At 38.2% G+C, this 26,013-nt stretch overlaps 2 protein-coding genes across 5 annotated transcripts in view; one reads left to right on the plus strand and one right to left on the minus strand.

The window, feature by feature from the left end:
• Positions 1-1,320: 1,320 nt before the first annotated feature.
• Positions 1,321-26,013, plus strand: part of ARHGAP29 (Rho GTPase activating protein 29) — a 76,959-nt gene continuing 52,266 nt past the window's right edge. For 2 of the 4 annotated variants that reach the window (XM_082476656.1, XM_082476659.1), the window contains exons 1-2: positions 13,064-13,200; positions 18,457-18,693. In XM_082476656.1, the coding sequence (XP_082332782.1) occupies positions 18,489-18,693 (205 nt within the window). In that variant the 5' untranslated portion in view covers positions 13,064-13,200; positions 18,457-18,488. Of the gene's footprint in view, positions 1,456-13,063; positions 13,205-18,456; positions 18,694-26,013 lie in introns of those variants that run through there. The other 2 variants (XM_082476657.1, XM_082476658.1) reach the window with 2 other exon arrangements.
• Positions 13,152-18,445, minus strand: LOC309656701 (uncharacterized protein; the record flags this gene model as incomplete). The annotated part of the gene is made up of 2 exons (XM_082453418.1): positions 14,019-18,445; positions 13,152-13,460 (listed from the first exon to the last, which is right to left on the minus strand). Exons 1-2 carry the CDS (start codon positions 14,148-14,150, stop codon positions 13,152-13,154), a joined length of 441 nt encoding a protein of 146 aa, XP_082309544.1. The 5' UTR covers positions 14,151-18,445.

Below are 26,013 nucleotides of genomic sequence, written 5' to 3' on the forward strand. Positions count from 1 at the left end.
CTGATTTTTGTTTGTTTGTCTCTGATTCCTCATCCTCCAAAGACGTGACCCTGAGCCACTTTAACCAAGAAACATTTATAGGTAAAAAACAAGTTGGCTTATAAGGGTAAATGCTGTGACAGTGTTATAGGATTTGGTGGAGGTATTTATTTCTTCTTTCCTTTACCAAACACATGAGCCTCCTGTCCCAGATAACAGACTTTTTTTCCTTTTTAAAAAATTTTATTGAATTATAGTTGATTTACAGCAGATAACAGATTTTTAATGTTTATTCTCAGTTAATCGTATTTATTTTATTGCAAAAATGAGTTACCATTTTCCTCTGAGAATGTTTTTTAATATATTTCTCCCAACTAATGAAGAGGAGTGGAGAATATGGCAGATGTTTGATGTATTTTGAAAAAGGTTTAAGGGGAGGAAGAGATTGAGGAACTTTTCCAAATTCCCTTCCCATAATTTTACTTATTTACTCAGCTAATATTCACAGAGTGCCTGCTATGTCTCAGCATAGATGACAGGAAGGGTATTCTTGGTAGAGTTACGTGTTACGACTATGTACTCTAACTATTCAATAGAAACGCTGTACTTTTTTCATTATGATGTGTGATCCAAATCTAGATAAATGCTTTAATTTTTGTTGTTCATTTTCCCTATAGCGTTGATGAGTCCCATCAGTAAAGGAGCATTTAATGGTAAGAACCAAGTAGCATGATTAGGGGGACATGCATTCGACTAGTATTTATTGAGCAACTCCCACGAGCCTGGTACTGTACATAATAGTTGACGTTTTGGGTAATTTAGTTTTCTGAAAATGTCAATCAGTCAAAGACAGAAAAGAGTGTGGCAGTTTTAAAGTTAAGCACAAAATGTATTTTTGTTCCTAAAGGGAGAAGGAGGGTGTGGGAAGGCGTAGGACTAAACAAGTTGGGGACCAAATTCCTGCCTGGAAGGAATTCAAAATGTCCACCTGAGAAATGTCCACTTAAACAACAAGGACCTGCTCCCTACTGGAGGGTGCGAAAGGCGACTTATCCCTAAGGTTCCTCCGCCTGTCCTGCCGCAAGCCGCACGGGGCGGCTAACACGTCCTGCAAGGCTCAGGACAGTTTGCGGGCCGAGGCGAAGCTGACAGCCTGCGCCGGGCGCGCGAGAGCCAGCGGCCGGCCCCACCTGCAGCAGGCGCCCGTCCCCGCCCCCCGGGCGCGCGGGCCAATGGGCTGGGCCCCAGGGGGCGGGCCGCGGCCGGGCGGGAGGTGCGAGGCCGGGGGCGGGGCGGCCGGGGCTGGCGTGGTCGTGGCTGTAGCTGCAGGGGCGGCGGCGGCGGCGGCTTGGCCGGGCGTCCGCGGGCCGTGGGGGATGGGAGCGGCGAGCTCCAGCCCTCGGCGGCGGCGGCGGCGGCGGCGGCCGTGAGTGTCGGGCGGGCGTCCGCGTCCGGGACGCGGGATGGAGCGCCGCGGTGAGTGGAGGGTGGCGGCGCTCGCTGCGGCCGCGGCCGGGGCCTGGGGTCACCCGCGGCGGCCACCCACGAGTTGCCGTCCAGGGTCCGGGCGGCCCAGGCGGTGGCAGGGAGTGGAGGCGACTTAGGGCTGCGCTGGGGGCTGGCGGCGGCGGGCCGGGCCGGTGTCCCCGGGACTCCTGGTCCTCCGGGAGGGGTCCGACCGGACGAGGGGCGCGGCAGGAACGGAGGAGCGGGGAGGGCAAGAGCGGGCGTTGCAAGGACCGTCGGACCCCGTTGTCCCCAGTTAGGCGACGCCGCCCCGGCCGCTGGGGAGAGGCTTTCGGGGCGGACTTTACTCCCTTTCCAAGTCCCCCTTGAGCGTCTGTAGCCCCTCTCCCTTTTCTAACCACATGCCCTCATCTGCCTTTAAGCGGAGTTCAGGCGGGGGCTCCTTTACTCCTCCCCGCCCCCCTTTTGATTTCCTTAACCGGGTCTTCACATTCGTCTTCTTTACTTGGGATCTTTATGGAAGTTTGGTGCCTTTTTCTGAAATTTTAGTCTGACAAATGCAAAGGCTGAGATAAAATAACAAACACCTCGTGTTCCCTGTCTACCTTTTATCACACTTCGTCTCACCTAGGCCCAGCTGTTTATTTATTTATTTATTTTTGTTGGGGGGTCGGGAATGAAAAGTAGAGAAACACTCCCCTTTCTACCCAAGTGCCCTACTCTGGTGCATCTCTGTCTCTCTTCACACTCCTCCCTCCCTCTCCCACCACCCGACCCTTGTCTCTCACACCCCTGTAGCCGTCCTACACACACACACACACACACACACACACACACACACACAACACACACACGCACGCACGCGCTCGCTAACCCAGCCTGGTCCTAGGGCAAGCCCTGTGCTTTGCGAAATAGAAGTTGACAGGCTGGGGATTGCAGCTACTAAGAGGAGAGGAGAGCGTATCCCTGTGAGTTTGTTTCCCAGGCTGTCCCAGGACTCCTGTTCCAAACCTCAGCTCGAGGGAAGGCCAGAACAAAGTAGCCAGGGACTCTCCTTGTCTTTGAGCCCCTCTGACATTTCCAGGGTCTATCTCGCTTTTTCATCACCACTCCTCTTTAGAAACGAGGGGGAGGTTTGTTTACCAACTACCCCCACTGATGGTATTTTGTTTTTTTTGTTTTGTTTTGTTTGATCTTACGACATCCTCTATCTATTTCTAACGTGGATCTTTTAGGAGCTGTTAGGAGGTGAAAGTTCCAAGACGACGGTGGAGCCAAAATAACCAAGGAACTTTTTGTTTCACATTTACCTTTTCCTTTTCTCTTCTTTGTTGACAATTAGTTTCGCCCCTTTGTTCCGTTTGAGGGAGGGGAGTTTCCTGTTCAAGAAAAAGAATTCATAATTAAATATGAAAGTGAATATTTAGAATGAGTCAAGAAATCACAAATCAAATCATGAGTCTTGGAGATTTAAATCCCTTTCTTCAGAGATTTCTATAGGCAGTTGCCAAGAATGCATACTTAGAAATGCTTCCTGATTGTAGGAACTGTGCAAGTGAGGAACCCGGACACTTAAGCTTCATTAGCTTTATGGTACAAATTGCTTTAGTCTCCTGATTCTGAGGAAAGTTTTAGAGTGAATTTGAAGGGAAGTAAGATAGACCTGGGTTGAAAATGTTTCACTCCCCAAATTGGCAGGAGATAAAACTTTGGCTGAGATGAAGAAAGCACTGTTCAGCAAATCTATGGTGGCTGGTCATTCCTGCTCTGCCCACCTCCCTAAAATAGAACATCCACCTAAATTATCAGCACCTTCACTTCCCAGCTGTAAAAGCCCTTGACCTAGGAATGTGTGCTTCTACAACCACTGCTGTTGGTCCCAGTGGTTAGTACTGCATTGAACAAAGCTCATGCCCAGAAGGTACCCTGGAAAGATTTTCATTCCTGTACCATTGGTGATACATTCAGCATTCGCTCAGAAAATTTAGTGTGATCCCACTCCGTGTTAGACAAGGTCCTGTGGAACCTTTCAGTCTATTGGGTAGAAGGAGACAATTCCAAATAAATAGGGCCCAAGGCATAGTATCTTGGGTTACCTGAGGAAAGTATGTTGAATGTCCTATGGGAAAGTTAAAGGGATGATTTATTTTCAGTGGAGGGAATGAAAAGGCTTCTTGGAAGAAGTGATGTTTTGTGTGAGATTGAAGTTAATTAAGAGAATGATTTTAATAAGCACAGAAGGCAGAAGGATCCTTCGGGGCAGAATTGCTGGTTATCTCTAATACCATACAAGGATGTCACTGATCAGCTTCCATGATTCTGCTTTGAAGGCTATTTTGTCTGTTTTTAATTTCCCACCTCATCTCCAGTATGATGATGAGCCACAAAACAGAAAGACACATTCATGTGTAAAGAAACAAGGAGGTTTAAAAGGAAGGTCAGGAACACGTTTCGATATGGTGAGGATTTTTGTGGAGGGCTTGCATTTTCTTCCTTGCCTTTATCATTACTCTGATAAGCAAAAGAGCCATTTGATGATATTGCCTCCCTAGGATAAGGTTTTTTTCTTTTTCTTAAAAAATGTTCCAATATTTGTCACCGAGAAAGTTTTCAAATACCATAGTTTTCCTTTCTAAGGAAGAAGATGGAAAATATTTTGAAAAATATTAAGGGAGAGAGGAAGTTGAATTTGAGGGATTATTCAAACAGAACCTTCTACAATTTTACTTTTAATTTACTTATCTAATATTCATTGAGCACTAAAAAATGATAACAGCTTTTTATACACTATGAGTGAGTTTTGACAATTGTATATACTCATGTAATGCCCGTAATCAAGATACAGAACATTTCCATTACTCCAAAAAGTAATGCTCATTTGGAACTCCCCCCACCTCCCACACTACAACCCCGTCACCAGGCAACCATTCGTGCTTTTTGTTACTAAAGATTAGGTTCATCTTTTCTAGAATTTCATGTAAAAGGAATCATACAGCATATATTCTTTTGTGCCTGACTTTCATTTGGCCTAATGTTTTTGAGATTCACCCATGGTTTTTTTGCTATGTCATAGATATTTATTGTTAAGTAGCATTTCATTGTAAGGCTGTATCACAATTTGTTTAACCATTTATCTGTTGATGGACATTTGGGTTGTTTCCAGTTTTTGACTATAATGCTACGTACATTTTTGTACAAGTTTTTGGATGAATGTATTTTTCATTTTGGGAGGGTGTATAAAAGAGTAGAATTCCTGGATTGTATGGTAAATGTATGTTCAACTGTATAAGGAACTGCCAGGCTATTTTCCAAAGTGGTGTGTACCGTGTCTAGCAGCAGTGTGTGGGAGTTTTAGTTGCTATAAATCCTTCCTACACCAAAGTTGGTATTTCAGTCTAGCTAAAATTGAGAATTCCAGTAGATATTTAGTGGTATCTCATTGTGGCTTAAATTTGTGTTTCCCTGATACTAATGATGTTGAGCACTATTTCATGTGCTTATTGCCCAGTTGTGTATCTTCTTTTTTGAAGTGTCTGTTCAGATCTTTTACTTATTAATTTATCGTGTTGTTCACTCTATTATTGAGTTGTAGGAGTTCTTGATGTAATTTGAATACAAGTCCTTTGTCAGATATTTTCTCCCAGTTTGTGGGCTTAACACAAACCGTGTCTTTCAAAAAGCAGAAGCTTTAAATTTTGATGAAGTCCAGTTTACCAGTTTTTTTGTTGTTTTTTTTTATGGTTCTTGGTTTTTGTGTCTGAGAAATTGTTCCCTGGATTTTCTCCCAAGTTTTCTTTTAGAATGGGGATCCTCAAACATATTCTTAAAGGACCAGATCATAAATATTTTAGGCTTACAGGCTACAGCACCTCAACCGCTCAACTCTGCTGTTGTAGGGCAAAAACAGTTATTGACAGTACATAAACAGTTGGGCGTGGTTGTGTCCCCCCATAACTTTTATTTATAAAAACAAGCAGCTGCCTCCTCCAACTCCAGTATTTAAAAGATTGATAATTTTAGGTTATATGTTTAGGTCTATGACACATGTTGAATTAATTTTAGGGTATGCTCTGAAGTAAGGATCAAGGATCATTTTTTTTCTCATATGGATATCAAGTTATTTCAGCACCATTTATTGAAAAGACCATCTTTCCCCCTATTGAATTACTTTAGCACCTTTTGAAAATCAGCTGATTATATTTGTGGGTCTGTTTCTAGACTCTATTCTATTCTGTTGATCTATGTCTATCTCTATACCAATACCACACTGTCTTGACAACTGTAGCTCTATAGTAAATCTTAAAATCAGGCATTGTGAATCTTCCAAGTTTGTTCTTTTTTCAAAAATTTTTTGGCTGTTCAGATTTTTTACATATTTATATACATTTTACACTCAGCCTATCAATTTCTATAAAAAAGCCAGGAGGGATTTTGTTTGGGCTTGCTCGAACCTATAGGTCAACTTGAGAGAAATTAAAGTCTTAACAGTATTGAGTCTTCCAATCCATGAACATGGCATACTTATTGATTTATCCAGTTCTTAAATTTCTTGCCACTAGTGTTTTGTAGTTTTAAATTTAGGATTTTGCACATATTTTGTCTAATTTATTCCTAAAAATATCTTGTTTTTTGATGTTATTATAAATGGTATTAGTTTCTAAAATGTCACTGTCCAATTGTTTGTTGCTAGTATATAGAAATAAAATTGATTATGGTATATTGACCTTGTAATCTGTGGCCTTGCTATATTCATTTATTAGTTGTAGTACCTTATTTATAGGTTCCTTAGGATGTTTGAGGTGCACAAACATGTCAACTTGTAATAAAGTGTTTCACTTCCTCGTTTTCAATCAGAGTGTATTTTATTTCTTTCTCTTGTTCTATTGTACTGGCTAAGACCTTCAGTAACAATATTGATCCTGATCTTAAGGGGAAAACATAGTCTTGCATTATTGACTCTGATGTTAGCTGTAGATTTTTGTAGCTGTCTCTTATCAGGTTGAAGAAATTCTTTTCTATTCCTACTTTGGTGACTGCTTTAATCATGAAAGGTTGAAGAATTTTGTCAGATGCTTTTTGTGCATCTGTTAAGATGATCACATGGTTTTTCTCTATTGTATATTAAACTAAGCTTTATTCTTGGCACAAACCCTTCTTGGTTCTAATGTATTATTCTTTTTTATATATTGTTGAGTTTGACCTGCTAATACTGCGTTAGGAAATTTGATCTGTAGTTTTCTTGTAATATCTTTGTCAGCCTTCGGTATCAGAGTAATGTTGACCTCATAAAATGAGTTGGGAAGTTTTCCTGCCTCCTCTATTTTCTGAGAGTTTTTGTAGGACTATTTAATGTGGTTCAATAGACTTCATTAGCGAGGCCATCTGGGTCTGCAGTTTTCTTTGTGAGATATTTTAAATTATGAATCCAGTTTCTTTAATACATATAAGGGTATCCAGATTTTCTATTTCTTGTGTTAGATTTGGTTATTTGTGTTTTTCAAGACATTTCTCCATTTTATCTGTGTTGTTGAACTTTTTGGCAAAGTTGTTTATAACATTCTCTTGTTTCCCTTTTAATATCTGTAGGGTCTGTACTGATGTTCCTTATTTCATTCATGATATTAGTAATTTGTGTTTTCTCTCTTTACTTTTTGATCAGTTCAGCAAGCTATTTATCTATTTAATTGATATTTTTAAAAAACCAACTTTTAGTTGAATTCATTTTTTTCTCTGTCATCTGTCTTCTATATCATTGATTTCTACTCTTACCATTATTTCCTTCCTTTTACTTACTTCCTGTTCAATTTGCTCTTTGCTTTCTAGCTTCTTAAAGTGGAAGCTTAAACCATTGATTTTAGGCCCTCATTTGTTTCTTTTTTTTTGGCTGCATTGGGTCTTTGTTGCTGAACATGGGCTTTCTCTAGTTGCAGCGAGCGGGGGCTACTCTTTGTTGCTGAATGCGGGCTTCTCATTGTGGTGGCTCCTCTTGTTGCAGAGCATGGGCTCTAGGCACGTGGGCTCAGTAGTTGTGGCTCAGGGGCTTAGTTGCTCCATGGAATGTGGGATCTTCCCAGGCCAGGGATCCAACCCGTGTCCCCTGCATTGGCAGGTGGAGTCTTAACCACTGTGCCACCAGGGAAGTCTCCCTCCTTCCTTTTTAATAAAGCAACTAAAGCTGAATATTTCTCTAACCACTGCTTTTACTGTGTAACTTACCCATTTTGAAATATCGTGTTTTCATTTTTATTCAGTTCAAAATATTTTCAAATTTGCCTTGTGAAAATTTAACCCATGGATTAGTTAAAAACATAATTTCCAAGTATTTGGGGATTTCCCAATTATCCTACTGTTATTTATTCCAAATTTAATTTTGCTTGGGTCAGAGAACATACTGTATGATTTCAATTCTCTTAAACTTATTGGGACTTATTGTATGGTCCTACATATGGTCTTAGAGAATATTTTATGTGTATTTGAAAAGACTGTGTATTCTGTTGTTGGGTAGAATTTTCTATAAATGTATATCAGGTCAAGTTGGTTGATAGTATTATTTAAAATTTCTATATCCTTACAGATTTTCTCTTATTCTTTTTTTTTTCTTGTCACACATTTTTATTTGATCTACTTTTAAAAAAATTTAATTTTTAAAACAGCAGGTTCTTATTAGTTATCTATTTTATACATATTAGTTACATATGTCAATCCCAATCTCCCAATTCATTTCCCCCCCCCAGCTCCCCCACCCCCGCTTCCCCCCTTGGTGTCCATATGTTTGTTCTCTTATTTGTTCTCTTATTTGTTCTATCAGTTAATGAAAGAGGATTGTTGAAATCTTAACTATCATTGAGATTTGTCTGTTTTTCCTCACATTTCTGTCAGGTTTTTCCTCGTATATTCTGAAGCTCTATTTTTAGGTGCATATACTTTTAAGATCATGTCTTTATAATGAATTGACTCTTTTATCATTATGAAATGTTACTCTTTATCCTTAGTAAAACAGGTTGTTTCATATAATAGATCTGCTTCTGCTTTCTTATGATTAGTATTTGCGTGGTATATCTTTTTCTGTGGTTTTACTTTCAACCTATCTGTGTCTTTATATTTCAAGTCTGTTTCTTACAGGCAGTATGTAGTTGAGTCTTAAGTTTTTATCCAATTTGACAATCTCTGCCTTTTTATAGGGGTGTTTAGAGTATTTATATCTAATGTAATTATTGATATGATTGGGTTTAAGCCTATAATCTTGTTGTTTGTCTTTAATTTTTCTCATCTGTTCTTTTTTTTTTTCTTATCCTGCCTTTTTTTTGGATTAATTTTTTTAAATTCCATTTATGTCCACTGTTGGCTTATTAACTGTACCTCTGAAGATTTTAATATACATTTTTAACTTATTATAATGTACCTTCAAATAATATTATGCTATTTCACATATAATGTAAGAACCTTACTTTCATTTTCCTCCTCCCTTAATTTTTGCTATTGTGATGCTTTTTGCTGTCCTGCATATGTTGTAAATGCCACGCACATTGTTATTACTTTTGTTTTAAATATCAGGTTTTTTCCCAAAGAAATTTACAAAATGAGGCTTGTTTTGAAGATTTGTTGGGGTGAGTCTAGAATACTATTTTAGTAGGGCTGGGTTAGATATACTACTAACACATGTCCTTCTGGGATCTCTCCTTGAGTATTCAACAGGTCTTTCTACTTTGGCTGATGAACACTCAGAGGTCTCCCAGCCCTGCGAGAGCCCTGGGAATTGTTCAGCTACAGGTCCCTGGAAATTCTTTGTCTATCCTTGTGGGGATTCACCCTATATAGCTTTGTATTCAGCAAGAAAATTAAAGAGTTGTCTATGCAAATTTCTGGAGCTCTTCCTCTGCCTACCTTCTTCCTATCTGGTACTCTGTCCTACAGATTCCAGCTGTCCCAGTCTCCCTGAACTATGATCCCTTTCTCCTCAACCTAGCAAGAGTACCACACTCTGTTTGGCTTCCTCCTTGCATGCCATGGTCTAGAGTGTGTCTCCAGGCAGAAAGTTGGGGTGACTGTAGGGATCACCTCATTTGTTTGTGATCCCATCTCTCCAGGATCACAGTCCTGTGCTGTTTATAGTCTGTCTGAAAACAATATAGTGGAAGGGCAGGTCTGATCTCATTTGTTCCTGCACTTGATGTATTTCAAATTTTAAGACTTTTTTTTTTTTAAATCTGGAGATTTTCTTTTCATCGTTTTCCTTGCAATTTATTTGTTTAAGAAACTGTTGTTTGCTCTATAAAATGACCCACAGTCTAGATTTTACTGAGTGCATCCTGTGATGTGAATTGAACATATTCCCTTGTCTTCTGTATTGCTTATAAAGTGGTAATTGGGTCTAGAGCCAAGTTTCTCAACCTTGACACTCTTGGCCATTTGGGGATGGGTAATTCTTTCTTAGGGGTAGAGGTAGGAGGGCTGAGGCATGCTCTGTTGTGCAGGTAGGATGTTTGGCAGCGTCCCTGGCTCTATTCACTAGATGTCAGTACAACTCCTTCCCAGTTGTGACAATCAAAGATGTCTCCAGACATTGTAAAATGTTTTTAGAACCATATTCTGTTATGAAAAATAGGCTACCTAAACTACAGAATCAACTTCAGGAATATGAAGATCCTTACCCAGCAAAAATAGCAATACTACCTATGTTAACACTGAAGAGAACACATGAAAAAGATTTTAACAATATGCAAGTTGAGGCTTCATAGAATGACAGAAGAGCAATATCACAGAGGATGTGTTTCTGTTTTAGAAGGGAAAAATACTTGAGACAATAATAACGTAAAATGGTAAAAACACAATTTTAAGATGTTGGACTTCTACAATAGATATACAGATGGTTTTACTTTTTCTTTTTTTTTTTTTAACCCTTTATAATTTAATTATAAACCAAGAATTTTGGAGTTGCAGAAAGGTATTGTTTCAATAGTGTACTTTTCATACTTGAAACTTACTTGTGTGACATAAAATTTCTTTAAACAAATGCAAGTTAGGGGGAATTAATAAAACAACCCTTTTAATTTAAAAGTGAACTACCATTTTTGCTAATATTTCCAAATATTGTATTCCTCCTTACTAAGAAAAAAGAGTAGAAAAGATGACAGATAATCTGTTTTTTTAAAAGCTATAAGAGGAGGACTGGGATTGAGAGACTTCTCAAAATTTCCCTCAGATAACCGTACTTATAATTTAATGGTCTAATATTCGTTGAAGATTCACTCTGTGTTGGTTCTATGCAGAATAGTTGGTTGTTTTGAGATGGTTTAGAGGTAGATCTGGTGGGAAGGGTCTTGAGATTAACCCAGAGCAGATCCAAGGGGCAGACTTTCCTCCCTTGAGCTCCCTGAGGATTACCCTACCTCTACCTTCCATGGCCTTCAGAATCCTTTCCTTTCTCCCCCATTGGTGTCCTTCAGTTTAGTCATCAGTGGTTTCCATGGTGAGTGTCCACGGTGCATCATTCTCCTCCATTAGGATTTGAAGGAACATTTGATTGTTAGGTGTTCCCAGCATTTTTAGTGCGTTTGATCTTGGCACAGTTTAAAGTTTTTAAAAATTAAGCAAAGATAAAAGAAATTACGATAAATAAAAATTAAGATAGCTCTACTATCTGCAAAATGATAGTAGAGCCCAGGTAATCAAGGAGCCTGAGGTTCTCATATTTATCCTTTCCAAGTAACAACCTAGGGCCCTAATTGGGTTTATTTGTCCAGAATTGTTTGGGTGTGAGAGGTGTCCGTCTCCCCTTTTTCTGTCCATGGGTAGTCTCCTTATTTCTTTCTCTCTCTCTCTATCATTTCTGTCTCTTTTCCTTATTCTGTCTGTATCTTATTTTCTCTTTCTCTGCCTCCATTTGTCTCTGCATCTTTCTTGGTCTTCTTTCTCTCTTCTCCATAATTGTTTCTCACCTTCTCACATCTCTCTTTCACGGCTTTTTCCTCTCCTTCCCTCCCATGTGCTCCTTTCTGTCTCTGTCAGACCACCACTTCTACCTCACATACGCTTTCTCCCCATGAGGATCTTGTGCGCGACATTGTTCAACTTTAATAAGGAAAACAATCCTCTTTATTAAGAAAATGGTGATAATGGAATAAGAAAGTACAAAATAATTAATATACAGGTATTTAAAAATAGATATAAAGGAGTGTTTGAGATTGAGTGGCTTATATTTCTTCCCCAAATCTTCCTGATGATTTAATAAGGGTTGGGATGCTCCAGCCCCCTTTTGCCCTGGGACCTCTGACCTCTCAGTTTGTTTCAGTTCAGGGCATCATCATTTTCCATGGTGAGAGTCCATGGTGCATTGTTCTTTTTAAGTGTGGTTAGAAGGAGAGTTAGGTTTTGAGGTTTCCTTAGTGCCTGTGGCATGTCCTTGGTACTGTTTGGGGTTTGAAGGGGTAAATTTGTGTATGTTGAGTCTGACAATTCCAGTGTGGAGGTAAAATATCCAAGACGCTGAGCATTTTCATATTTATCTTTTCCAAGTAGCACCTGAAGGGCTAAATTTGCTGTTTCCCCAACGTTGTTTTTAGTATAAGGGTTCAAAGATATGAGAGATGTTCCTCTTCTCTGTGCCAATGAGTGTTTTCTCCCTGTCTCACTACTTCAATTGTTGGCTCTCTCATGCTCACTTCCTTTTTGTCTCTGTAAGTAGGTAGTCTCTCCTTTCTCTTTTATTTCTCAATATTTTCTCTTTCTGCCTCCACCTGTTTCTGCCTTCCTTGGTTTTGCCCCTCTCTCTCCCTGTGTCTGCAGCCCGCTTTCGTCCTGCTTCTCCTCACACTCTCCCGTGTCTTTTTCTGCTTTCTCCCACACGCGATAATATTTTTCTCTGCCTCCACCACTACCCCCAGCTACCCTCCCCGTGTGCCCTCTGTTTCTCCATCAGTTCTTTCTGAATGTTCCAGAACTGAGATCACTAATGACGAGGCTTGTTCTCGTGAGTAGAATGATGTAGAAGCTTTCAGCCCCTGCTGCTTTCTTTAATTATTCCATCTTTCTCAGAAATTTTTCTCATTCTGAGCGAGTTTGAGAGTGCAGTTGAAGTAATATAGGTCTAAGTGGAAAATACGACCCTGTACAGAGGGCAGAGTAGTTGGCTGGTTTTGAGGAAGTTTATTCTTCCGGAAAGGAGCCAGGCCTGTGTTACACTTTACCTGTGTGGGGTCTTGTTTTTGTTTTTGTTTTCGTAAAGGAGTTGGAGAGAGAGGAACGAGGTGGTCAAAGAAGTACCTCATAAAAAATGTAGATTGCTCATCCAAGAAATTCCGATTTGCCAGATGAAGTCATCAGGTGACTTGTTCCTAAGGTTCCTCCGCCTGTCCTGCCGCAAGCCGCACGGGGCGGCTAACACGTCCTGCAAGGCTCAGGACAGTTTGCGGGCCGGGGCGAAGCTGACAGCCTGCTCCGGGCGCGCGAGAGCCAGCGGCCGGCCCCACCTGCAGCAGGCGCCCGTCCCCGCCCCCCGGGCGCGCGGGCCAATGGGCTGGGCCCCAGGGGGCGGGCCGCGGCCGGGCGGGAGGTGCGAGGCCGGGGGCGGGGCGGCCGGGGCTGGCGTGGTCGTGGCTGTAGCTGCAGGGGCGGCGGCGGCGGCTTGGCCGGGCGTCCGCGGGCCGTGGGGGATGGGAGCGGCGAGCTCCAGCCCTCGGCGGCGGCGGCGGCGGCGGCGGCGGCCGTTAGTGTCGGGCGGGCGTCCGCGTCCGGAACGCGGGATGGAGCGCCGCGGTGAGTGGAGGGTGGCGGCGCTCGCTGCTGCGGCGGCGGCGGCGGCAGGGGGCTGGGGTCACCCGCGAGTTGCCGTCTGGGGTCCGGGCGGCCCAGGCGGCGGCCCGGAGTGGAGGCGACTGCGGGCTGCGCTGGGGGCCCAGGCGGCGGGCCGGGCCGGTGTCCCCGAAACTCCTGATCCTCCGGGAGGGGTCCGACCGGACGTGGGGCGCGGCGGGCGCGGCAGGAGCGGAGGAGCGGCGAGGGCGCGAGCTGTGGCCCTGAGCAGATGATGAAGATAGTAAAAGCAAACACATAGCACGTCCCACGTTCGGCGTACAGTTTTCTAAGAGCGCTACACATTTTAACTTCACGAGAGTTCCACGATTATTTAACTAATTTTTCACACGGGGGAAACCTGTCGGAACACACAGACTAGTAATTGGCGCAGTGTGATTTAAAGTCGGACAGTTTTGCTCCAGAATCTGTGCTCCCTACCACTAGAGTCTGATCGGATGCTGTCCCACCCCCCTCCGCCCTGACAGCAGCCCTCAATTCAACTGGGTCTCTGTCCCGAGATATCTTAGGATTTCCGTGGTGCATTGTTCTCGTCCCTGTGAGGGAGGGGTGTTTCGTTCCGAGGCCTCTTCAGCCTCAATGTTTTTTTCCCAATCCGTTGTGGACGTGTTTGGGGCTTGACTTTTTTTTCTCTCTTTTTTTTTTGACGGGTGAGCTCAAGTCTGAGACGTTTCAAGCTGGAGCGCTAGTGGTTCACGAGCCTTGTGTCTCCATATTCATCTTTTTTGACTCTCTTCCTCAATAAGGAATTGGCCTCATACCTCTTCGGAGAGGAGGACTGTTAGTTGATAAAAGCGGGAGCTGAGCGCCCCTTCCTCTTTCTCCAGGTGTCTCCGAGATGGTATCTCTTGTCCATCGCTATCAGTGCCTGCAGCCCTTTTTGGTTGCTCCATTTTCCCATTCTGTATTTAAATCCTGGGATGGGGAACGTGGTCTTTGGCATTGGGTAGTTTTGGAGAGCCCTGCCTGTCAGGAATGCTGGACATTCTGGAGGCGTGGGAGGTTGGGCAGCTTCATCTTCTTTAAACGTGCTGAATTCTAACTGCCCAGGAATGAAGTGTATGTGCGTTGCACGCCTTTCTTTAGAAATTAGTATTTGCAGATTATTGATAAAGCTTTTTAACATGCCCCATTCTGTTTTTGTGAAGAGTGCATTTAAAAAACGTAATCAAAGACCTCCAGAATGAATTTTTCTGATTTTTAAGAAACATCTCTAGGTATTAATAGAGTCTTACCAATCAGAAATTTGTTGAAGTAGCAGATTTCAGAAATATATGGCAGTTTTTCCTGAGGTAGAAATAGTAAGATAGGGAACTATTAATTACAGATGTTTGGGTTTGTTTTACTCTTCAATTAGGCAGCCAGGCGCCTAAAATGAAAATACTTCTGTAAGGATACATTTGAGGAGGAGGAACATGGGGCAAGAACATTTGATTAACACAGGCTCCTGAAATCTTGGAAAAGCCACATTCCAGGGTACCGGAAGTTAGTGTTCACATTTCTAATACACATATTACTTAGAATTTAGAACATATAGAGGAAGTAGTTTGGCACAGTGATTTTCTCTTTGCTACAAAGTTCTTTGCGAAGTGGATAAAATGCTTATTTTATGTTGATGGTTTGGAGTTGGAAGAGATGCAGAAAATTAGGAGAGTTTCACAAATATTTTGCTCAACAGTCTGTTTGCACAGTTCAAACTTCACTTGGAAGCCATTTAGTAGGCTTCCATGAAGTCAGTTAAGTTTCTGGAATTGTTTCCAGTCCTATATTTCTTGCTCACAATTTACAGATATATTGTAGTGAAGTCACATTTTGTTCATTACTTATGTATGTTAACAATCTCCCACAGTGAAGCACGCTAGTGATAATGGCTAACAGTTATTGAGTCTTCGTGATGAACCAAGCGTTGTGCTAAGTGCTTTCCATATTATTATCTCATTTAATTAAATTTCCAGTTGCAATCTGTTAGTAACTACATTTTATGTTACCACCAACTAGAGGATGTTCATTTTGGGACATGAGAAAGTAATGTGGATGATCTCGGGAAGTGTATAACCTCCAAACTTTCTCATTATCATAGTTCAGTTTTGTGAAAGCTTGGATTAACTTTATGTTAACATTTTTTTCAACTGTAATGTTTCCTTTTTTCAGTTTGAAATATGAAAAGTAGTAAAGTATATTAATAAAAGTAGTACATTGCTCACCGTAATGCCGACTAGAGGTAGAGTATAACCCCTTTTAGTTCCTCACTTCCCCATCGTTTTTGTTCGTTTACAGACATTCTTAGTCTTGACTAAATATATTCAAGCATTTTTGAAATACTTTTTACAACTTTGGGCTACTAATTCGACAGTTAAAATAAATTTTTTTTTACTGAGATAGGTGAATTGTTTTATTCGAAGCTTGTGATATATGCTTTAAAATTTAGAACCATCTTTTTACCAGTGACAATGACCAATTTTCTAATTTACTAAACTAAAAGCCATCAAAATTAATCAGAGTGACTTTATTAAGTAAGCTGCAAAACTGATAAATTAGGCTAATAGTCTTCTCAATTAACGATTTGTAAAAGAGCTGCCCAAACAAGGCACTTGAGTGTTTTTTTTGTTTTTGTTGGAGGGGAGACTTAGGACAATTTGGGGGGCACTATTGTTACACCTAAGTTCATTTTAGAAGTTATTTACACATTTAAGGATTAATGTTAGATAGGTTTGAAACTAGATTAAATGTAGAAATTGCATTTCCAGAAATAATTTGAGATTAATAAGAATACTGAATAAAGGAATCTTAAAAGCCATTGAAGACGTGTCAGGACACCTTATTTAATAATCAGAAGTAGAGAAACAATAATAGAAATCAACCTTTGATTTCAGTTTTATGTACTCTTGCCATTACTCAACTTCATATGCTTGGTTTTTTGGTTAAGATACTATTTTAGAGACAGATTTTTAAAAACCGTTTCTATTTTCCATTCAAAACACTGCAACAATATAGAGTTAAACATTTTTATTTCTGTAAAAATTAATTGAAACTTCATAAATTTTTTAAGTTTATAAATTCGTTATAAACTACTTATTTATTATTATTCATTATTAGTTCTGCAAATTCATCACTCATTCTGCGGACAGTTTTGAGTTGTTTATCCCTCATGTGCCAAGCACTGTGCTATAAGCAGAGAACGCATGGTTAGCAAACATTGGTTGTGATTTCCTTGAGATTACAGTCTGGATAGGGAGACACGAATCACCTATGGGAACTTCGATAAGTGCAGTGATGAACAGTATAAGATGGTATAAAGCATGTAACAGGAGATTCTGTTCTAGTTTGGTGGTGGTGGTGGTGGTTATGGGAGCAGGGGAGGTCCAGGAAGGTTTCTTTGAGGAAGTGATCTTTGAGCTGAGATCAGAATGAGTAAACAAAGAGGAAGGAGTAGTCCAGGCAAATGGAACTGCATATAGACAGGACCCTGAGTCCAACAGTTGGTGTTTCTCAAGTTGTAGGGACAGAACCCATTATAAGTCAGACCAATTTGGTGGGTTGCAATCGGCTTTTTAAAAAATGAAATGGGATAGGAAAGAAAACATCTGAGTACATCACCTGGCTCCTTAGCCAGAATCTGTTTTATGTTTACGCATTCCTACACACACACCACACACAAACATAACATAACTTAATGTGTATACTGGCTCCACTGTGGGTCACGGTAAACAAATACTGTTGGAAAAATGAGAAAGAGGTGTGTGTGGCAGGAGTGTTGAAAGTGTTGAGTAGGAATTGTGACTCCAGACGACGCTGCAGAGGTAGGTAGGAGCCAGATCTCAGGCTGAGCCTTGTAGTGCACGGTAGCTTCTCGTCTTTTGGAAGAGTTCTGAGCAGAGAAATGACGTGATGAGATTCATGTTTTGAAAATGTACTCACTACATTTGGAATGAGGCAAGAATGGATGTGGAGAGATTATTAGGAAATTAGTAACAGCAGCTAGACTACACCTTCCTCTTTGTTTACTCATTCTGATCTCAGCTCAAACATTTGAAAAATGTTTTAATGATAATGCTTGAGCTAATTTAATTCCTCCAGTCATTTCCTTTTTGATTTCAAACAAAATTAGGACTTTTAATTCCAGAAAGGTAAAAGGTAAGGATGAAGCAGAAACAAACTAAGATTTTCTTGAGTTCCAACTATGTGCAAGGTTTAGGTGTTTTAACATACGAAGTCTTTTAACTTTGCGTTCCCTTTTAATCTTCACACAGCCTGTAAGCAAATTGTACAGGTCACACATTTAGGAAGTATTCAGTAATGATTCAATTCTCAATCTTTCTCATAACAAAGATTGTGTTTTTATTATACGACCCTGAAATTACCAAAAATATTGCTCCAGTGATCATACATGTATTTGTTCAACCAATCCAGGTGTGTCAGATTAGTGGACATCTTTAGAACTTGTTTTCGGCAGAGAAATGTTCTTCATGAAAGGTGATAATCCAGAATATGTGTTTGTGTGTATGAGTAATACATTATTATTGAGAACATACTGTACTTGAATTTCTTTTATGTGTTGGACACTTCTATACCATTGTCTCTTTTAATGCTTACAATAATCTCATGAGGTAGGTATTGTCAGGATGTTATTTCCATTTTATAAATGAGTTTACCAAAGTGAGGAGATGATTAACAGCTTGTCAGGTCACGCATAGTAAGTGATGGAGGGGGATTTTGAAAACAGGTCTTTCTTTTTTCAAAGCTCATATTTCACCTTTATTTTTGAAGGTGATGTCATGGAGGGAGAATATTTTCTTCCACTAATTGACATTTCCAAATAACTTTTACAGTTTAAAAAATTCTGTACCTTAGGAGTTAAGAGGGAGTTTATTAAGAGCATGGGTTTTGGTGACAAGGCAGATGTGGGTTTAAGTACCAGTTCATTTATCAGCTGAGAGCTTAAACAAATTATTTAACCTCCAAACCTCAGGTTCCTAACTTGTGAAATGAAGAGAATAGTAGCTTGCATATCATAGAGTTGTCAAGATTATTGGCACTTAATAAACGGAAGTTGCTTTATCAGTAATACAGGGTTTGTTGTTGTTGTTATTGTTTTAAATAGAATATTGAGGCGGGCTTTGGGCTATTTGTGAAAATCTAGTATAATGTCTCCTGATTAATGTAGTATTTGTGTTTCTCTCTTTTTCTCACCCCCTTAAGGAGTTCTGGTTTTTTGACTGTTATATGAAAGGATGATTGCTCACAAACAGAAAAAGACAAAGAAAAAACGTGTCTTGTCAACAGGCCAGCTCTCTACTGATGTTACAACTTCTGAAATGGGGCTCAAGTCCTTAAATTCCAACTCCATTTTGGATCCTGATTACATCAAGGAGTTGGTGAATGATATCAGGAAGTTCTCCCATGTGTTACTATATTTGAAAGAAGCTATTCTTTCAGGTTTGTCAACTCTTTTCTCTTAGCATTCTTACTGAATAGTTTGTAAAATTTTAAATGCCAGCCTAGCTACAGATAAGTGTATACACAGTAGTAGCAACAGGGTATTCTGCTTTAGTTATTCTTTTTTTTTTTCCAAATGTTTGATGTTTACAGTGTGAAGTATTTTATAATCAGATACAGTGCAATACATAGTAGAAACTTTGGTAAGTGAGGGAACAAGAATACAAAAAAAAAAATCATTCTTTGGTTCTTAGAAGTTGGACCCATTTGACATGGGAGATTTTTAGATAATTGGAATTTTAGCCTTCTTGTTAATGGTAACACAGTGCATTGATTGGTCTTTAATAAGCAGACTGATGTTTTTAATTTACGTTGTTGACATTTCTGCCTGGATTCAGTTTTCAATATTGTTCCTAAAAGAATCTAAAATCACTGATTTGAGTGAATTTTTTCCTCAAAAATCAAACTTAATTCTGTTTTGCTATTCTCTTCCTCAATTAAGAGATAATCACAGAATTTATTCTCTGTCTAGTTAGAAATGGGTAATGGAGCATGAGACTTGATTCTCCTGAAGTAAAGAGCTATATGTATTTGTACTCCCTGACTTGATCTTAGTACTTAAGTCTTTCAACTTTCCGTGCCTCTTTTATATCTAATTTTGATGGCAATGGTAATTAATAATCATACAGTTCCTATTCTTTTGTAATAAGTAGCAGTTCAGTCCATATTCATAAAGGTATGTCTGGATGTAGAAAAATGAAGATTCCTAGTGTTACTTATATGAGACCTTCTGAGGCTTCATAGACATTTATAAGATTTCCGTAAATATTTTCTGTGTTTATAAATTAGATGTTCATTTTCTGACATACGTTCTGAAAAACAGAAACTGCAACCATGTCTTCTATTTGTCCTAAATGCTGCTTTTAGGAGTTTATTTCTAACCTAATTGTAATTTTCAAGTTGAAATGCCCAAAATACCTGGACTTGAATTGTAGCCTCAAGATTTTAGTATTTGAATTTTCCTTAGAATGACAATCACATAAGTCATTCTTTTGACACTATATGTATGTTTTTAGAAAAGAATTTACCTACACTTCTGTTCATTTTAATAGCTTAATAGCTTAATTTGAAGTCTAATTATGGATAATTAAATGGTAATAAAGTTATCTTGTTAGTGTGGAAAGATATTCTAAATACATTAAGCATTATACTGGTAACAAATTCATACTAAAATGACACATCTGCCATTTATTTAAAGAAGCATACCTTTGTAATAAAGACTTGTTCTTAACTGAGTTACTTGTTTTAAATTTGTTTTTTAATTTACATACAGTAAAATGTACTCTTTTTGTTGTAGCTGGGTTAATTTTGAATTTGAAATTTAAAATGATGTATTAATTAACAAATCATTTACTTCACTTTAGGGTAAAATCTGATTTTATTTAATGTATCAATAAAAATAGGTTTTCATTAATATAAATAAGATTTTTAGTTAGGATATCTGTTTGTTTTTATTTGTTTTCCATAGGAGATTTATATCATTTGAAATCCTCATCTCACATATTTATCCCTTGTTTCACAGATTTAAAATGATGGTAATTTAAAACAAGTTGGACCCATTCCTTATCTCCACAATTTTTTTATATGAGTTTTAATTTGTGAGTAAACAGTTCATAGGTTAGGAGGAAAGAGGACTGAAAGCTGATCCTAAGTGAGAACAAAAGAGAAAATTGATAATATATAAATATAAGACAGCAAAAGGAGATTACTTTTTGAGGTAAAAGGGTGTGTGTGGAAATATATATATATATATATTTTAGGAGTGTGTCTGTACTTGTCTCCTTGTTTTATTTAATTTATTTTATTTTTTATTTGTTTTTAGACCTTTTATTTTATATTAGAGTATAGCCAATTAACAATGTTGTGATAGTTCCAGGTGCACAGCAATGCGACTCAAGGAAATATATTTTTTACAGAAATGTAATATTAAAAATCCAAAAGGATGTTATTCTTTTAATAAGAAAACCAGTACTTCATAATTTGACTTGATTATATTGCTAATAATAAAAAAGCTTGCCATTTATGATTGGTAGATTAATTTAAAAATGTAAAAACCATCTTTTGGGTAACCAACTCTCATTAGTAGGCAGTGGCCAGAGTATTTTCATTAATTTATCTTTGGATTGATTTTAATGCTTGGTTCTTCAGTCAGAGTTAAAAGGATTTATGTATGCCATCTCAGAATAAATCTTGGATTTAACAAGAATTTGTTTTCTCTTTGCATCATTGTTATCAAAATCTGGAAATACATTCTTTAGTTTATTTGAATTGATGGAACCTTTTTTGTTTGTTGTTTTCCTTAGGGGAGTATGTTAAACATATAAATTAACCTCATTATAGATGACAAGAAATACTACATAATAATATGCTTCTTTAATTTTGCTCATGATTTTCAGCTTGTTAGAGTATCATATTATTTATTTATTTAATAGAATTATTACAACAATCACATGAGATCTTCAGGAAAACAGGTAAAATGTTTAAATTCTGTAACTATTTAAGGTGGTGTTATTATATATGTTACTGGACATAGACATAGGCCATGCCTTTGTCTCTGGGTATTGAAAAATATCCCTGGACTTCTGCTGTTCTTTAGTACCAGCATAGTTGTAAACTGTGGCCACTGTTTTTATTTTGGAGTGAGGGATCCTTGTCAATATTGTATCAGCGGCTTTGCCAGTATTTTGTCTTTTGCCTCCTTAAAAGAAGGAAGCCAAATTTTTGGTATTGTTTGTTACTTTTCAGCTCATGTCAGTTGGCTGTTAAAAAGCTAAAAAGTTAGCTTTTAAGAATATAGACTGTGGGTATACTAATCACCTTTTGATGTTATCTGAATACCATTTTCTTTATGTACTTTACCTGTCATGAGGCAATGATGTGCAAAATCACTTGACTACTGCTTCAAGTGTTAAATCATGTTGTTGAGACGAGGCTTAGGTTAATAGCTTTGCGATGGGTTTATAGCCACATTTCCCTTTCCTAAGCTAGTTACAGAGATGACATATAATTGTATACGGTGCTTCACATTTTACAGAGTACTTTTACATACGAACGGTATTTAATCATGCAGTCCCCACAAAGGCAGGTACTTTTAGACCTGTTTCACAGATGAGTTGTATATATAATTTAGATTATGTGATTTCATCAACCTCTTATTGCTGATAAATAGTGGTTTCATTTGGAACCCAGAGGTCATGAATGCAGAATGGTGTGTTCTTTTCTTGCTATCTCAACTGCTTCATGTGGCACGTACTATAAAAACACTGCTCAGTTTTCATTATTTCATTAACCAATTCTGTTTTCCATTGGGGTTTATCTCAACCTGCACTATCCAATATGGTAGCCTCTAGACATATGGCTATTTAAATTTAATTAAAATTTAAAATGCAGCTCAGTTGCAGTACCACGTTTCAAGTGCTTATTCGCCACCTCTGGTTAGTGGCTACCATTTTGGATGGTGAAGTTATAAAAATTACCATCATTACAGAGATTTCTATCAGACAGTGATGGTATAGACATTTGGCTTTTATCAATCTCGAGAATATTGAGATGAATTTTTGAGCTATAAGTATTTTTGATTTGTATAGCATGAAAAGAAAACCTAGAAAAAGTTGTTATTAGAGCAAATTAAAGAAAATTTTACCTAGAAATAGGAACTCTTGGAATCTATTTGGAATCTCCCTCAAATTGCCTTTGGAATGTTTAGCTTTCATGCCATTCTTTGATTTGAACTAGCAGATCACTTTCCAAGCATTTTATACAAGTTGGTGAGATTGGTAGTAAGGAATGGCAGAAAGAGCTCAGGAAAGAGAATCACACAATCTAGGTTCTAGGCCTAGTTCTGCTATTAACAAGTTTTGGAATATGGCTTAAGTCATTTAATAATTTGTTAAGAATGAGGCGCTTACACCAGATGGTATTGATTTTATAATTCTGTGATCCAAAAATTGATTGGAGTTGGAAATTCTACGTTGTGCGGAATATTGACAATTCAAGGCTGGAGAAAACAGCTACATATTTGTTTTCAAACTATATAATGCATTTTAGAGGACATTCACCTCCCACCAGTCTGTAGGATTTTTTAATGTGAGTTTTATGATAACTTTCTTAAGTGTGGGTTTATGAAATTTTCCCAAGTGAGAACGTGAAGCTCGTATTGCAGTAGGTGTTGATGAACTGATTAGAGAAAATTACTGTCTGCCAAAGAACTCTTTGCCCCCAACAGAGTTAAGATATGTATGCACTTTGTCTCTACTTTTTTTTTTAAAAAAATTAATTAATTAATTAATTATTTTGGCTGCATTGGGTCTTCGTTGCTGCGCGCGGGCTTTCTCTAGTTGCGGCGAGTGGGGGCTGCTCTTCATTGTGGTGCGCCAGCTTCTCATTGCAGTGGATTCTCTTATTGTGGAGCACAGGCTGTACGTGCGCGGGCTTCAGTAGTTGTGGCTCGTGGGCTCTAGAGCGCAGGCTCAGTAGTTGTGGCACACGAGCTTAGTTGCTCCGTGGCATGTGGGATCCTCCCGGACCAGGGCCCGAACCTGTGCCCCCTGCATTGGCAGGCAGATTCTTAACCACTGTGCCACCAAGGAAGTCCTCTACTGTTTTTATTTACAAAAAGTGGAGAGCTTAATGTGGGAGATCAGAGGACTATGAACATGCTTACTTTGATAGGGTAAGTGATAGTTTGTTGATTCTCTGTCTGCTACTTATTTCCAGGAGGAGGTTACCCTGTAGTCTTATATAAGTAGCAGATGTGGAATTTGAAGTTTTAGATCTCCATCTAGTGTCATTAAGGTGCATTATGAATAATTACAGGGCAAAATTTTCATCTTATGTTAAAATGCTGAAGGCACGCAATTATGCATATGTCCTTTGTATTTAAATATAGCACTGCAGATTAATGTATGTGCAGTCTAAGTACCAGTTCAGGTTTATGGTTGCCCCCCTGAGGAATAATGTGTTCTGAATTCCAAAGAACACATTCATAAATGTTCTTCTAGTTTATACAGTAATCTTAAACTCTCTCTTTGTGACATACCTTCCCATTCCCAGGTGGAACACCATGCATGGAAGTTCAAAATCGGGGAATTTGAAAAGTGCAAGGCTTTTAATTGAGCTGGAAAGAGTAGTGCAAATTTGTCTGGTACTTAATGCTTGGCAGTGTCCATTGCCATTATAACATATATTTGAAGAAAAATTGGCAGTTAGTCTAATACTTCTTGTAGCTTTTTGATTACGTAACACTATTTTTTAAATGGATTTTAATAAAAGTTTACTGTTGTGACAGTGGTGGCTTGTTTTTCTGTTTTGTTTTTTAAATAGGCTAGAAAGGAAGATTAAACTTTATCATCAGTTTTAGATAAACTAGTTAAGTTCTCTCATTATTAAAAATGATTTCTAATTTGAGTGTATCACTTTTAATTTGTAAAAATGTAACTGATCTCTTAAGTGATAGCTTTTGATGAATTCTGGGTCCTAAATTTGACAGAACTATAGTCAGAAGTGGTATATAACTTTCTAAAGCAAATTTTATTGAAAGAAGGAACTAAGTAAAAATTTTAATGTCATTAAATATTATTTTCTGTTGTGAGAGGGAAGTTCTGTATAAATTTTCAGTCTTAATTGAAATCCTGTCTTGTGGATTACCCCGGTTTTTTTCCAGAGTAAATGAATATACAGGAAGATGTGTAAATTTATTTAGGCAAATTCCAGTGAGTATTAATTTTACCATTGTTGACTATTACTTAACTTTCACCCTCTATAGTGTGCAAGATATTTTGTGAAATATTGGAAACATTAAGTTGCTACTCTCAGATATGTCCTCCTGCTATGTTTTTTCAGAAGTAAACCTCTCTAGAAGTAATTTCCAATGGTTACCATTTAGGAAAAGCTAATATGAAGGTTAGTAGTTTATGGCTTAGTGCCTAGAAGGCACAAAATGAATCCTTGAGGAATGAAGTATGAAATACAGGTAGCTCATTTATTACACATGTGCCAGCTCTTAGGAGGTAGCTTTCCTCTTCTGCACTTACCTAGAATGGCTTACATAATGTTACCATTTACAGTAGTTAACTGGCATATTTGATTGGAAGTTAAAGCCTGTTAAATTGCAGATTGCAGAGTATACCTGTCATTAAGCTGTAACTTCTTTAACCATGTTAAAGTTCTAGAGCCAGAACCCTGAGGTGGAATCCTCATTCGGCCACTGTTTGTATATAGCCCTGAGCCAGTTACTTATATTCTCTGCCTCAGTTTCACATCTGCTAAAAGGAGGTAATAGTACCTACATTATTGAGTTGTGAAAATTAAATGAGTTCATAATTCATTTATATAAAGCTCATAGAATAAGTGTTTTAAAATGTCAGCTATTATTATTTTTACAATCGCCAAGTGGCTGGATAATGAAAGCTGCACTTCAGGCTTCATTTTATCCTGTAAATTCAGAAGTCATTACAGAAAAAAAAAAGTGAGTTTCCTAGTGATAAGTTCTGAAACTTTTTCCTTGCTTCTTGTTTTCATTGCTTTCCCAGAGGGGTTAAGCTGAATTAACAAGACTGATTTTTAAAATTATTGTCAGTTTTTTAAAAATCAAGGAAAACACCGTAGTTTTTTCATTTATTTACATAAGCATTTCCATGAAGTGTTTGCAATATAAACACTGCGGTATTGTGTTAATGCATGAGAACCAAAAAGTGGAACTGGCTAATCTGTTCTCACTTGATAAGCTGAATGAAGCAGAAAATAAATGGCACAAATGAATGAAACAATAAATTAAAATTCAGATTACCGTATAGGGATGGTAGATAAACAAGCAAACATTGGGATACAGGAGTTTTACTCTTCTATATAACTGGTGTTAAGACTGGTTGAACATTATAATATTTGCATATATAATACCTTTGTAGTAGAAATTGAATTATTACATTTATAACGTGGCCACTATAAAACTTAAAAATTATCTGGTAATTATATGACTAAATTAAATACTATAACTTGATAGGTATAGAAATATTTTTGTAAAATATACTGTTAATTATGATTTTATTTCTAAGTAATTTACTAATTTAGACTTTACATATAAAATTAAATTGAAATTTAACTTTAATGTCTCTTTTTCATTAGCCAAAATATTGTGGGACCATACTGTAATTTGTTACTGAGTGTAATTCTGTGTGAGACAATTCTGTTTTCAAAGATATTTAGTTTGAATGGTTTACAGATTTAATAGTAATAATAGTTTACATACATTAAGACTATAAA

The sequence above is a fragment of the Balaenoptera physalus genome (assembly GCF_965194825.1).
Source record: "Balaenoptera physalus genome assembly, chromosome: 1".
In the NCBI taxonomy this organism is placed as follows: Eukaryota; Metazoa; Chordata; class Mammalia; order Artiodactyla; family Balaenopteridae; genus Balaenoptera; species Balaenoptera physalus.